General features: G+C 39.9%; 1 protein-coding gene across 2 annotated transcripts in view; it reads left to right on the forward strand.

Moving 5' to 3' along the window:
• The first annotated feature begins 3,977 nt into the window (after positions 1 to 3,977).
• Positions 3,978 to 13,830, forward strand: part of slc24a4b (solute carrier family 24 member 4b) — a 77,208-nt gene continuing 67,355 nt past the window's right edge. The window contains exon 1 of one of the 2 annotated variants that reach the window (XM_007255474.4): positions 3,978 to 4,605. In XM_007255474.4, the coding sequence (XP_007255536.2) occupies positions 4,467 to 4,605 (139 nt within the window). In that variant the 5' untranslated portion in view covers positions 3,978 to 4,466. The remainder of the gene's footprint in view (positions 4,606 to 13,830) is intronic. The other variant, XM_022684509.2, reaches the window with a different exon arrangement.

Consider the following 13,830-nt stretch of genomic DNA (forward strand, 5'->3'; position numbering starts at 1 on the left):
AAAAGTGACAACTGAAAAACAGATGATATATGAACATCTGCACTGTGAGCTGAATGTGTCTCTTAGTAAAGAGACTGGAATTAAAGCGTAACAGCATGTATGCCATTCACCTCTCTCTCTTTATCTGTCTCTCTCTCTCTCTCTCTCTATGCTTCTCTTTCTCTCTTTCTCTGTCCCTCTCTCTTACTTACACACACACACACACAAAAATACATGTACATTTATTAGTGTGTTTTACGCTATACTTTTTTAGGATGTATATTTCTTAAATTTATAAAAATATGAAATTAATACGAATAAGAATTTATTTATAAATAAGACTTTGTAAAATATACTTAAAATACATTTGTTCATTACATCAGGGATTCCTATCCTATAGTGCACCGCTGGGCCACTCTTTTAGCTAAACTGCAGTTTACAGTAGTAAATGCTGATCAGAATCAATTAATTGTTTTGGTAACCAATCATAATACTAGGTAGTAGCCGTTGCAGTAACCTCTCTGGTGTTTTCACTGGTCAGTTTAAACACCTAGTGCTCTTCTCGTGCTAGCACTGTAAGTGTGCTCTAAGCCACAGTCTTTCTCTCGCACGTCACAATCCTTTTATATATATAACTGAGTAAATAGACAGTACTTTATCTTATGTATTATTAAAATGTGGCCTTTCTATATTACATTACATTTGCTTCCAGTTTTAAGGTATGTTGTTATTGTGGATATATGTAAACGTAACCCTAATACAATAAGAACGTATTCATTACTTTTAGAAATTCAATAACTGTATAGGGACAGTATAGATCATATACAGCATGAATACAGTCAGTAAAATGGTTCAACTCCTCTCACATACAGTCTGCACTAATATAACACACAGTCCTGAAAAAGAGCTGTTATGGATTTTTACTACAGCCCTATTAGAGTGCTGTGATTTTTGTATGTGACAATAAACTGAACTGGATGAAGATGCTCAAGCAGTCCAGACTCCATATTGGCATGTTGAGCACACACACACACACACACACACGCACACACACACACATAGTGACATTGACAGTGCCAGCGCCAGGGGATTAGCATGGCAGAGCCTGTGCCAGGCAGGGCTTAGCCAGCTTTAGCCACAGCTCTACTCCCACTGCTCCACATCAGAGAACAGACCACTACTCACCTACTGCTGAGAGAGAGAGAGAGAGAGAGAGAGAGAGAGAGAAAGAGAGAGAGAGAGAGAGACAGAGACAGAGGGAGCAAGCCGAAGGAGATAAAAGAGAGAACCACAAAGTGAGATGGGGAGAGACTGAGAGCAAGAGAGAGAGAGAGTATGTAGCCCAAAACAGTTTACAGATGCATTCTAATGGAGGTGATCAATCTGCATAATTTCTTGAATATTAGAATTATTTAAAACTGAGTATATTACATGTTGTGAGACAGAAATTAGTATCATGTTCTATTGCTTTTACCATTTTCCCATGGATATTAAAAACACTGCACTGACATGTGGGATAGGCATGTGGATCCTCCTGCAACTAATGTGGATATCATTTCTGTTCACAGACAATTCTACGCAGACACCACAGGTCACAATCATTACCACCCTCTGCACTGTCCACTGTGAGTGGTCAAGCCTTCTGTGACATATTTCTGGTACACACATGACACTGTGGATGGAGGAATGTTAAATACCTGCACAAGAAATGTCGCATCCCTCTGACGCCTACTATCAAGCCTCACTCAAAGATAATTCACATCACATCACCTTGCCGTGAACATGCTGACCAGATGACCACTGTTCAGCCTCATTCACAAGATAACACCTCACAACTTCAACAACCTTTTCCCACTCAGTCCATGAGCACCATAGCAGCGCATTTCTACATAAGCGAAATAACCTAGCACCTCTGGAGGTGATCTGCTAGTGTGAACCTGCAGCTATGACCTCCGTTATGCACTCATCATCTCCGGGCCACGGGTTATCCTGCCCTCAGTGCCTAGGTGTGCATGCTGTGTAACTGTGTGGCACTTGAAAGCGTGATTTTTCCATTAGCCAGAATGTCATCAACACTTAATTGAACAGGCCAAGCAATTAAAAGTGCAACGATGGGAATTGAGTTCATTACGGCAAAAGCAGCCTATTAATACAGTGTTTTAATAGGGATGCCCTCTGTACACTGCACCAGAGCGTGAGACCAAAGCCCAGCGGACATAAAACAGGCCAGAGAAGGGACGGACACTCACACACACAAACATTGAGGAATGCCTGGTGTGTGTGTGTGCGCGCGAGTGTGAAATTTGCCTTAGGGTTGTATGTAAATTAATTCAGGGCCATGACGCAGAGACCGCATATACCCTCCTATTAAGCATTATTTGTTGTTTAGAATGTGAAATGCTAGACTCCTGATGATGCTCTAGGCTGTTATAATGTAAAATGTACAGTACAGTATAATGTTTATTGTGTAGAGGAATGTTGCTGTACTGTCCTTATATGAGTATGTCTTGCTGGACTAGGAATATTACTGTCTAATGAAAATGGAACCTTTTATATATTTAATAAAAAATATTTTATAATGTAGTTAGTAACAGAACTAGGAACAACTGTCTGTATGATTTTGGCACAACATCATTTCTTTTTCTTTTTCTGTTATAGAATTAATCAATATGGACCTCTAATTTCTTTGTCAACCAAACTGTGGTCTTTTGCCCTAGACCACTAAAAAATGTTCAAAAGTCCAGAAAAAGACAAGGCCCTACGATACTTTGTTAGACGATTAGAATTGTACAAGTGTTGACATGCTTTGGACGTCAAATCAAATGTATTTCATCTTCTTTTATTTATTTATTTTTTTACATTTTTTATTTTCTACATAATTTTGACACACAAAATAACCTTTTTTCTTTATTCTCATGATTGATAAGTACATTACCTGATGCTTCATGACTGTACCCACACAGATTTATGCAATGCGCTGTTACCATGTGAGTGGCTGATTAGATAACTGCATGATTGAGCAGGTGTGCAGATGTTCCTAATATACATATATTATAGAAACAGCATATATTATAGGTATGCAGTTATTAGCTCTAAGGAAGCATAACCGGTGAACCAGTGACAAGCTCATGGGCACCCAAGTCTTGTGAATGCAATTAATAATCAATACAGACACCAGGCCACCAGATACCTTCAGGAGATTCCATTTCTTCATGGGTCCGAGCTGAATCTACAATCTATCAGGCAAGTGTTTAAATGATAAGGCACTCTCTCTCTCCCTCTCTCTCACACACACACACACACACACACACACACACATACACACACATTATAGCTTTTGTCAATGTTTGTCATTTTTTCTCTTTTGTTTAACTTATCCACCCGAGATGTACAAAAAGTTGTGGCTTTTTCAAATTAAATTGAATTAAAAAAAAGATTTTTTTAAAAGGACAATCTGCATTCAAAGGTACAACTAATTAAACATATTTAAATGTAAATAAAATTCCACTGTGATTACCTTACATTGATTTCTTTTACATTTAAATATTCATTATTATTATTATTAATCTACAGTATAAAACATATTTTGACTTGTTTAACACTTGTTATGTTTACTTTGTAATTGCATATATGTCCCTTTATGGTTTTTACATCTTAATTATCAATGTACAATGTAGAAAATATAATAAAATAAAGGATAAAACATTAAATAAGAGGAAAATGTGAGAAATACTTATCTACAGGGACCAGACACGCTGTGTGTTAGCAATTGGAGCAACTTAGCAACTTAAAGTAGCTAAAAGCATTTTGTAGAGGGAGTGGTGTCCACCAGCGTTTTGAGAGTGTGTATATACTCAAAGCCGCGCCCCCTGAAGTCCTAGCCCACGCGCTGATGTTTAATATAATCTCATTTAATGATTTAATGTAAGTATGTGGAGTGCAGAACTTCAGGGGGCGTGGCTCTGTCACATCACCACGCGCACACCGCCACAGCGAGCAAGCAATTAACCTCAGTGCAATCAGCTCCGGAGAGAGAGTGAGAGAGAGAGAGAGAGAGACACTAAGAGAAAAAGAGAGAGATAGAAAGAGAGAGAGAGAGGCGCGCGGAGTGCGCAGCAGCGTGTGTATGCGTGCGCGTGCAGGTGTGTGAGAGGAGGACTGCTGCTGTACCTCATCATTTTGGAGGACGTATACTGACACGCGGACGCGCGCGCCGCTCGGCATGGGCGCGAGAGTGTAGTGCTGAGCTGCGTGCTGGAGTCCGGCGGTGCAGGCGCAGTGCTGAGGGGGGCGTTCGGCGGGTTTGGAGGGGCTGCAGAAACGCAGGCATGCAGGAGTGAGCGGAGCTCGCGGAGTGCTCCCGCCGCCGCCGCTTTTGGGTGCTTTTCTCCCCGTTTGGCTATGAGGACCACGCGCTGAAGCCCACCGCAACGAGCCCCACGAGCAGCAGCACGACACGAGCGCGAGCACACGACCGCCGCGGCAACATGACCGTCTCCAAGAAGCGCGTCATCACCAGGCTCTTCAAAGTTCGCAGGAGGCGCGAGCTGCTGCTGGCGCAGGCGGGCTGCGTGTGCAGCGTGCTGTGCGTGGCGTGGTGCATGTCAGCCCTGCTGACCGAGGCAGGTGAGTCCAGAAACAGAGAGCGAGAGAGAGTGTAAGAAAAATAAAGAGAGAAAGAGATGTATATAGAGGTTGTTGGTTGGTTGCACGGGTTCTGCAGTGCAGCTCTGCATGCATGCACGAGAGAAACACCGGTGCTGTACAGCCCAGCAGCAATAGCAGAGCAGCATCAGCAGTGCAATGCAATGCCATGCGATGATGGCTCGTGCGTTTCAAGGACACGCACCCTATGCACGCACTGCACTACTCCCGAGACTAGAGCACATGGCGCATTTTTGTGCACGCAGATCTGATGAAGCAGAGTTGTGCCATGTTTTTATACATAGCCATTTGATATTTGGTTTATTCCCCAATATCTGCACGGTGCATTTTACAGTGCAGTTTTTCTGTGTGCATGGCCAGTCTGAGGGTTGCTGGAATGAAATGCATGCACCTGCACACCCTTGATGGCCTTGACACTGGAGGATGTGGGTGTCCCCCACCCCCACGTCCTGGTACATCTTAGTACATCTTCGTACAGTTGCCCTTATACCCATGTCTCTGTCGCAGTGTGCATAAGGTATTTTTTAATGCTCCTATTTATTTGAACAGTAGGGCTGAACAATATGTATTGAAATGTATTCGTCAGTGATCCAACATGTCATGATATTAATTATAGATATTTAAATAAATACATATAAACGAACTCTGTAGACGGATAGATAAATAGATGTTGAATAGAATTTGTCCATGTGTATTTAAAAATACATTTAAAAATCTACCAGTCTCCAATGTATTTGTAATGGACAATAAAAACACTGAGAATTTCCCTTATGATGTGCATTAGCACTGCAATTTAAGATTATTTCAGTAGTTGTTTGTTTAGTTGATTAATCAATGACTAGTACTGTCATCCTCTCAATCACTGCTTCCTTTTGCACATTTTACCTTACCTGCTCAAGTCAGCACACCTGTGAATGTCACCCTGTTGTCCATTCTCTACCCTTAAATCTTAAATATTACATTATGACAGATAAAACATGAATAAGTTTCAAATATGAAACTTAATATGAGTGATTGAGCAGCCCTTAACCCTTTTCCACTGTGTTTAGTCGACATAGTAAACATTTAGTCGACAATGAAATTCTGAGTCGACCATTTTTTTTAAATCAACATTGCCCTAACAAGCATGTTACTTAATTTGCTTTATGTGATGCTAAAGTGATGTATTGTGAAGTATTTATTAATATTATTTTTTGTCATGTTAAGGAGTTCATACATACAGTGAGTCCAAGAAGTATTTGATCCCTTGCTGATTTTCTTTGTTTGCCCACTAATAAAGACACTATCCTTCTGCACTTTTAATGGTAGATATATTCTAACATGGAGAGACAGAATATCAAGACAAAAATCCAGAATATAATTTTAAAGAATATATTTTAATTAATTTGTATTTCAATGAGGAAAATAAGTATTTGATCCCTCTTGCCAAACACACTCAATACTTAGTGGCAAAGCCTTTGTTTGCAAGCACAGCGGTGAGACGTTTGTTGTAGTTAACCACAAGTTTAGCACACACACCAGGGGGAATTTTGGCCCACTCTTCTTTGCAGATCCTCTCTAAATCATGAAGGTTGGTGGGCTGTCGCTTGGCAACTCTGACCTTCAGCTCCCTCCATAGATTTTCGATCGGATTGAGGTCTGGCGACTGGCTGGTCCACTCCATGACCTTAATGTGATTTTTCTTGAGCCAATCCTTTGTTGCCTTTGCTGTATGTTTAGGGTCGTTATCATGTTGGAAGACCCAACCACGGCCCATTTTCAGATCCCTGGCAGAGGGGAGGAGGTTGTCCCTCAGGATTGTGCGGTACATGGCTCCATCCATCTTCCCAGTGATGCGGTGAAGTAGCCCTGTACCCTTGGCAGAGAAACACCCCCAAAACATTATGCTTCCACCTCCATGCTTGACGGTGGGCACAGTGTTCTTGGGGTCATAGGCAGCATTTTTCTTCCTCCACACATGGCGGGTGGAGTTGAGGCCAAAAAGTTCAATTTTGGTCTCGTCTGACCACAAAACCTTATACAATAACTTGGTTCATCTTTCAAATGATCATTGGCATACTTGAGGCGCGCCTCCACATGTGTTCTCTTCAGCAGGGGTACCTTTCGGGCACTGCAGGATGTGAATCCATTGTTGCGCAAAGTGTTGCCAATTGTTTCCTTGCAAACTGTGGTCCCAGCTGCCTTCAGGTCATTTGCTAACTCCTGCCGAGTGGTTGCAGGACGATTTCTGACCGTTCTCAGCATCACTGCCACCCCACGAGGCGAAATCTTCTTTGGAGCACCGGGCCGAGGTCTGTTGATTGTCATGTTATACTCTTTAAACTTTCTGATAATTGCACCAATAGTTGTTACTAGGGCTGGGGCGGTATTGATTTTTTATAACCGCGGTAAAAAACTGACGCATCACCGCGATATTGCGGTTAACCGCGAGACCCCAAAACACCCCCCCCCCCCCAAAAAAAAAAAAAACACCACAAATTTATTGGTAACAGATCTTTATTCTTCAAACCATACAGCCTACACACAACCTCTACATAAACCATAAATACAGCATAACAAGTGAACATATGCTGCCTGTATAATTCGTCATTGTACAGCTAACCTGTCTTTTTCCGAGCAGACTTTTTGAAGGAGGAGCTTGTCCGCCTCCCCCTTCTCCATCCATAGATCTATTTTAGGGCTGGCCCGAATAGCGGTTTTGAGCTCAGGATATTCGGCAGTAATTGGTAGCGAATATTCTAATATTCGTTTAAAAAAAAAGACGAATTAATCCACAGCAAAATTTTCCACTGACCCCCGGCCCCGAAAAAAATATATTTCTCACCCCTTTCCTCGGGCGTTCGGGCTCAAGGCTCAAGAAGTCTGTGATAGGCGTCTGTTTTTTTTTTATTCACACTCTTCTTATTTCTCATTAAATATCTACTAGATACAGATTATATCTGTACAGTATCATTTATTTCACTTCCCTCCTGAATATTTGGAGTGCATTATGTCTCCTTATGTTGTGTAGTTATGTAGTTATGTAGTTTTCACCCCAGAATTTCTGCTGCCTCACACCAGGCTTCGGCTGCATCGCAGGGCAGGAGCGCAGCTGCGTTACGGCTATTTCGTTTGAATTGTGCAGTGCAGAGTATTACAGATTTTGTATTTTTGCACTTGGGCTATTAGCTCAATATTAAATATTTCGTTTGTTTATAAATTATTTTATATTCTTAAACCATGTTAAATTATATTTGATTGGAGGAAATTAATTCAGACATCATTTCTTTTTTGTCCCGTTACCGTTCCGCAAAAAAAAACCTTCTTTTAATCCCGCATCAGCCCGCCACATACACAGTTTTGCCGCACCTGCCCCGCGGTCCTAAATAAATTTAATAAATTACATTTAGTGCTTAAAATAAAAAAAAAAATATTTATTAAAACCGCGCTGAATAGTGCGGTCACGTTTCTTACCACATTACAAAAAAAAAAAATCGGTGTGTGTGTGCGCGTGTCGGTCCATTCTCCGCTCCTTTTTTGTGCTTAGGGTTTTTTTGTTGCGTGCATGAGAATCACTGCGTGATTATTACAATTTTCTTAACTATTTATTAATGTGCTCCCACATCCTCTGGATTGATTAAACTCCTGTTCCCGCCAATAACAATTCAGTTCTGTCTGTGCCGCAAGATATCCTGACGGGACCCGCGTCATATAATATGTTGATTAAAATGTCGTGACGTTAAGAAATCGGCTCGCAAGAGACAACCGACCAAAAAAAAGACATTAGTTCCATTTTAAAATAATAGAAACCTGTCCTTTATGTTTGACAATTTTTGTTTCACTTTACGTGTCCTTACTCATCTGAAGTTTATTTATCTGAACTGAGTTTTATATGGTTATATTTGTAGCGGTTCTGAACTCAGTTCCGCGTGCTGTGAAAGAGACAAGGCGCAGCGCATTTTACCTCAGACTTGGTCAGATAACAACATTTCAGTAAAGATGGTGGTTATAGTTTTATATCATTGCTTTGCTGTTTGAACTACACTTCAACCAACCTTACTATTTTTCCCAAGACTGAGGCGCAATGCCGCGCGTTCTCCGCGGTGCTCACGCAGAACAGCCAACAGCCAGACAATGAATTAATATATTTTACTTTCTCAAAATGTGACCACGGAACACCTTACATGGCTCTATGGTTTACCTTGAGGTGGGTGAATTAGTTTGATGTGTTGGCGAGAGGTGCAGACACCACTTTCCGGCAAAACTTGCAGATGATTCTCTTCTGTTCTGAGTCTTTTTCTTCCTTTTTTCTCAACTTACTGAGCCTGCCCTGTAGCTTCCATTTCCGAGCCAATATTAGTGCTGCTAATCTTCACTCTCTTCAGCAGCCTCAATGGAGACGAAGTGAGCAGGAGACTCCAGAGCTGTTCTGACCTCAATGAGTACCACGCACCGCGTTTTGCTTAACCCATTCGCCGCCGCGCCAGTGCAGCGGCAGCACAGATAAATGACAAAAATTTTTATATTCGATATTATGAATTTTGAGATCGTTTGACACCAATATCTATCGCGATCAAAATATATTTGATATATTGCACAGCCCTATAGTGTAGGACTTACACTTGACATATTAATACTGAATTCACCACAGTTGTGCTTATATGGAGCATTTTACTACCGCTCAAAACGCAGTCAATCAGATTTGACAGCCATAAAAAAATGCGGTAATGACGGTAATGAGCTCATCACCGCGGTGACGTCCCATAACCGCGGTATTGCGGTAATAAAATTATCGTCACAGCCCTAGTTGTTACTTTCACATCCAACACCTTACTAATCTTTTTGTAGCCCATTCCAGCTTTGTGAAGGTCAACAATTCTGACTCTGAGGTCCTGTGACAGCTCTTTGGTTTTACCCATGTTGGAGACTTGAAATCTGTGTGATCTGTCTGATTCTGTGGACAGGTGTTTTTCACACAAGTGATTAGTGAGAACAGGTGGCTTCAGGTCAGGTAACAAGTTGATTGGTAGTGTCTAACTGGTCTGTAAAAGCAAGAACTACTAATGAATACTAAGGGATCAAATACTTATTTCACTCCATGAAATACAAATCAATTAATATATATTCCTTAGATTTATTTTCTGGATTTTCTTTTAATATTCTGTCTCTCCATGTAAGAATACATCTACCATTAAAAGTATAGAATGATCATGTCTTTATTAGTGGGCCAACGAAGAAAATCAGCAAGGGATCAAATACTTCTTGGACTCACTGTACATACATTAGGAATGGACCAATGAAAAATTACACTGTCACACTATATTTATCCTTAAAAAATAAATGTATGCGTGCACTGCTGGTCATCAGTGTCACTTGTTGGACTGAGAGGGTAGTGGGCAACCAAGCCCACCCAATGTCTTTTTTTCGGACACTTCTCATTGGGCTCTGAGTGGATTTATACATGTGTTTTTACTGGCACTCACTTCGGCTTCCCAAATGGGCCCCATAATTACAGTCCATCTTAATCTCATGTGGGTTCCATTTAGGCCCCATGTACAGTGTACAAACCAGATGGGCCCATGTTTAACCCCTCCTGGTCCCATCACTGACATCAATTATGCGGGGCCAACATAAAACCTGTGGGTTCACTGGAACCCACATGATGAAGCACATGTCATCTTATCATGTATACTAAAGAGCTAAATACAGCTTTAAAATTTTTTAAATAGTAAATCTTTACTATTAGTTTACTATTAGCATGTCAGTCCCTTCTAAAATAAAAAAGGCAAGGCTAGTTAAGGCTGATTAGGCTGATTAAGCTGTTTGATTCATATTTGTGTGTAATGATTTTACAAATCTACAAGCATGAACAGTCTAACGAAGCAGAACAACCAGTATGACAATGCTTAACCAAGCTGGTGAAACCGCTTTACCAAAATCAAATTCAACATACTGTACTTTTTGCTGGTCAAGGGCTGCTTAATAACCAGCCTAGTGTATGTTTTCTTTTGTATGACCAGCTATTAACCATTGAGCACTAAAACCAGCTTAGACTATCTAAAATGCCAGTGAAAGCAGGTTTTTGGATTCTGGGATATTCAGCAGAGATGGATATATTAAAGAAAATCACATTGAACAGCTGATAAATGTAAAAAAGTACAAAGATATTCTACACTTTATATTATACTCATGCATATTATGCAGCTTTGCCATCAAGCTGCCGGCACTCAGAGGGAGCAAAGGCCCTGCTCCCTCCGGGTGGGTAGATGGTGCTCTCTTCCCACATCACTCCTAGGGTGATGTCCAAAGCACAGGGCATCTGTGAGCTGATGTATCAGAACCCAGTCGCTGCACTTTCCTCCGAGGAAAGTGATTTATGAGGTCAAAAGAAACAGATCGAAGCGCTGTTAAAAAATTTGCTTCCAATAAGATCCGATAAGGGCTGAGACAAAAGGCAAAATACGTGATACAGAAAAATAGGTCATAACAAAAGGGCAGACAGAAAAAGGTTTGGAAAAACGCTCAGTACGCAACATCGACAATACCTCGCAAAGTACAGACGCTAACTGAAAGCTTATATACAAAACAGAGAATTACATTGAACCGGAACTTCCTAGAATACAGGTGACTGAACGGGGGAGCCTAACACGATTGGACAAAGGTGAGCGGCAGACGGTGACTTCATCGCTAGTGGGTTTTTGGGAAGTGGAGTTCGGGAGTGTGGAAGGAGAGTAGTGTGACGTGACACTTATTTCTGCCGTTAATTAGTGTTATATGACATTTATTTATATAAATGTCGCTAATGTTGATTTGTTATTAATCATTTAGTGTTGCACTAAATCCAGGTAACCAGGACTACTTTTGCCCTAGCTGTACTGAAACGTGCAGTTGTTTTATGTCATTTGGATACTAACGATATCCATGATGTGCCTAAAAAATGTATTAGAATTATCATGTCAGCATTTTGTCTAGCTGTACAAAAAAAATTAAACGCATGATCGTACTGTTCAAATTGCTGCTTTAAATTGCTGCATGCATGGACGTACTACCCTGAACATTTTTGCAGCAGTGCAGTGTCTACAGTAGAGGAATTATAATTATAGTTGCAGTCTATACGAACAGCATATAACTAGTCTGCTGTGCTTTTATTTTGTTACAGCAATCTTCTGTAATTTTGGATTGCTGTATCAGTGCAGTAAATAAAATATAAGCAGCACTGGAGAAATTACTGCCAGTTAGTAATTGTAATAATGTTACAGTGAACATTTTTTACAGTGTAGAGCTGATTTATTTTTTATTTTATGGTCAAATGTGGCTGCCTGTGTGTACTGGGAGATTTATACCCCCTCTAGCCCATGCTGGGCATGAGGCATGGTGTCAATAGTTTTATATTTATCTGCTATGATATTCCTATTATATTGGCAGTACTTTAAGTAGCAGAATGCTTGTATTGGACAGGGGTGTCTAAAACATTTGGACCTATATGGACAGTTTCCTAGACAGGGATTTAAATTAAAAACCATTCAAAATGTTGTTTAGTCTAGATCAGGTTTAACCTTTCCTGGGAAATTATCCGATAGTGTATTTTTCCGTAGATGCCTCTTAGCTTCTGTATGTTAGCCTGAGCCAGTCTTCAGATTATATATACTGTAGAGTGACTAAACCCTGCCTTGAAATGGCAGAGCTGGCTAACATATGACAGACAGTCAGCCTACTGACCTCCAGCTCTCTCTGTAGAGTGGAGCCGTTTTAGCATCATGAACATCTTTAAACTCTCATTCTTTGCAGTTTAACACTTGTTATTTTCTGGCAAAACATTATCCTGAGGGCTTTTTTGGCACCGAAATCAAGTTGTCATTTTTAGAATGCCTATTGCCAAAAAATCATAACAACTGATCTACAGCATCAGTTGTTGTGGCACATTCTCCAAATGGTCCTTGGCCAAGATTGTATTTGTAGAAAAGAAACTTGTGCAATGTGGCATGCACTGTTATTGGACAGTTTACAGCAGGCGTAGGATTGCTTTTCACACCACATTTGATTGCTAAAGTCCGCATCAGACTTGAATTTATTGTGACATTTACATTTCTCCATTTGGTTTGCTCAGTTTTATACTGCACTAGCCAAAGTGCAACACATTTAATCCATAGGTTTTCATTGATTGTCCAGAAATTTCATGTTTTTTTATTAGCAAATTTAATATAATCCACATTTATCTCATATGTATAAATTTTAATTTATTTCCTATGCAATATGTTGCATGATGCTAAACATCTACATGTATCACTGACCTCATACACAGGCACTTTGTAATTAAGTTACTGCAGAACATGAGCATTTTCATGAGATCAGTTAATAAAAATGAGTTGATATAAGTACACAAGTTTCAGAGAGTTAGATGTAACGTAAACATCATGTAAAACACAAACACTTTTTAATCACACTGAGCTGCAATATAAACATCAGTTAGTTAGAAAAGGTTTAGTTTTTGCATGGCTCTGAATCAGTGCTTACTTATTTCTGGTACCACAGTTTATTTTCATGCATGTCGAGCCTGAGAAATGTAGGTTAAGCATATATAACCTGAACAAAAATCCAGCTCTCTATCAGATTTCTTAATCGGAATTTTGTATCTTACTCTTATTGAAATTTGAAATTAGATTATGCTGTTTACTTGACTACATAACTAATAAGATAATTGCAGCAATCTCTTTCTAATCGTATGTAGTTTGTTAACACACTCACTGTTTGAGTCAAAATTATGCATATTGAATCTCAATATATTTAACTAACTGTGGTCAATCAGTCTATGCTGTGTCATTCAGACTATTCACTATGGTTTATCTGCTAATATTTTCCTAAATCTGAGCATGATTACTCTCCTTAAAAATTGTTTTCTTAGGTAGAGAACTAAGCATGGTTTATTTGAAAGGTTTGGCAGTTCACGCTTGTCAAAATAAGGAAAACTTCAAAAAACATTTGATCAAATAAGATATTTGTGAAAGCATATTCAAAGTTTTTCTCCTTGGTTTTAGCTAAAACTAAATTCAAGGTCAAAAATGGTTTCTGTCTGTTTAGTCTACCACCTACTTTTTATTACGTAAAAAGGGTTCTTCAGGGGTTTTATGCTAAAATAAGTAAAAGAACAACAGAAGTAAAAGAACAAGCAATATTTATGTAAAGTTTCCCTTGCTTGACGGAATGGTT

This window comes from Astyanax mexicanus, chromosome 1, assembly GCF_023375975.1.
Source record: "Astyanax mexicanus isolate ESR-SI-001 chromosome 1, AstMex3_surface, whole genome shotgun sequence".
In the NCBI taxonomy this organism is placed as follows: Eukaryota; Metazoa; Chordata; class Actinopteri; order Characiformes; family Acestrorhamphidae; genus Astyanax; species Astyanax mexicanus.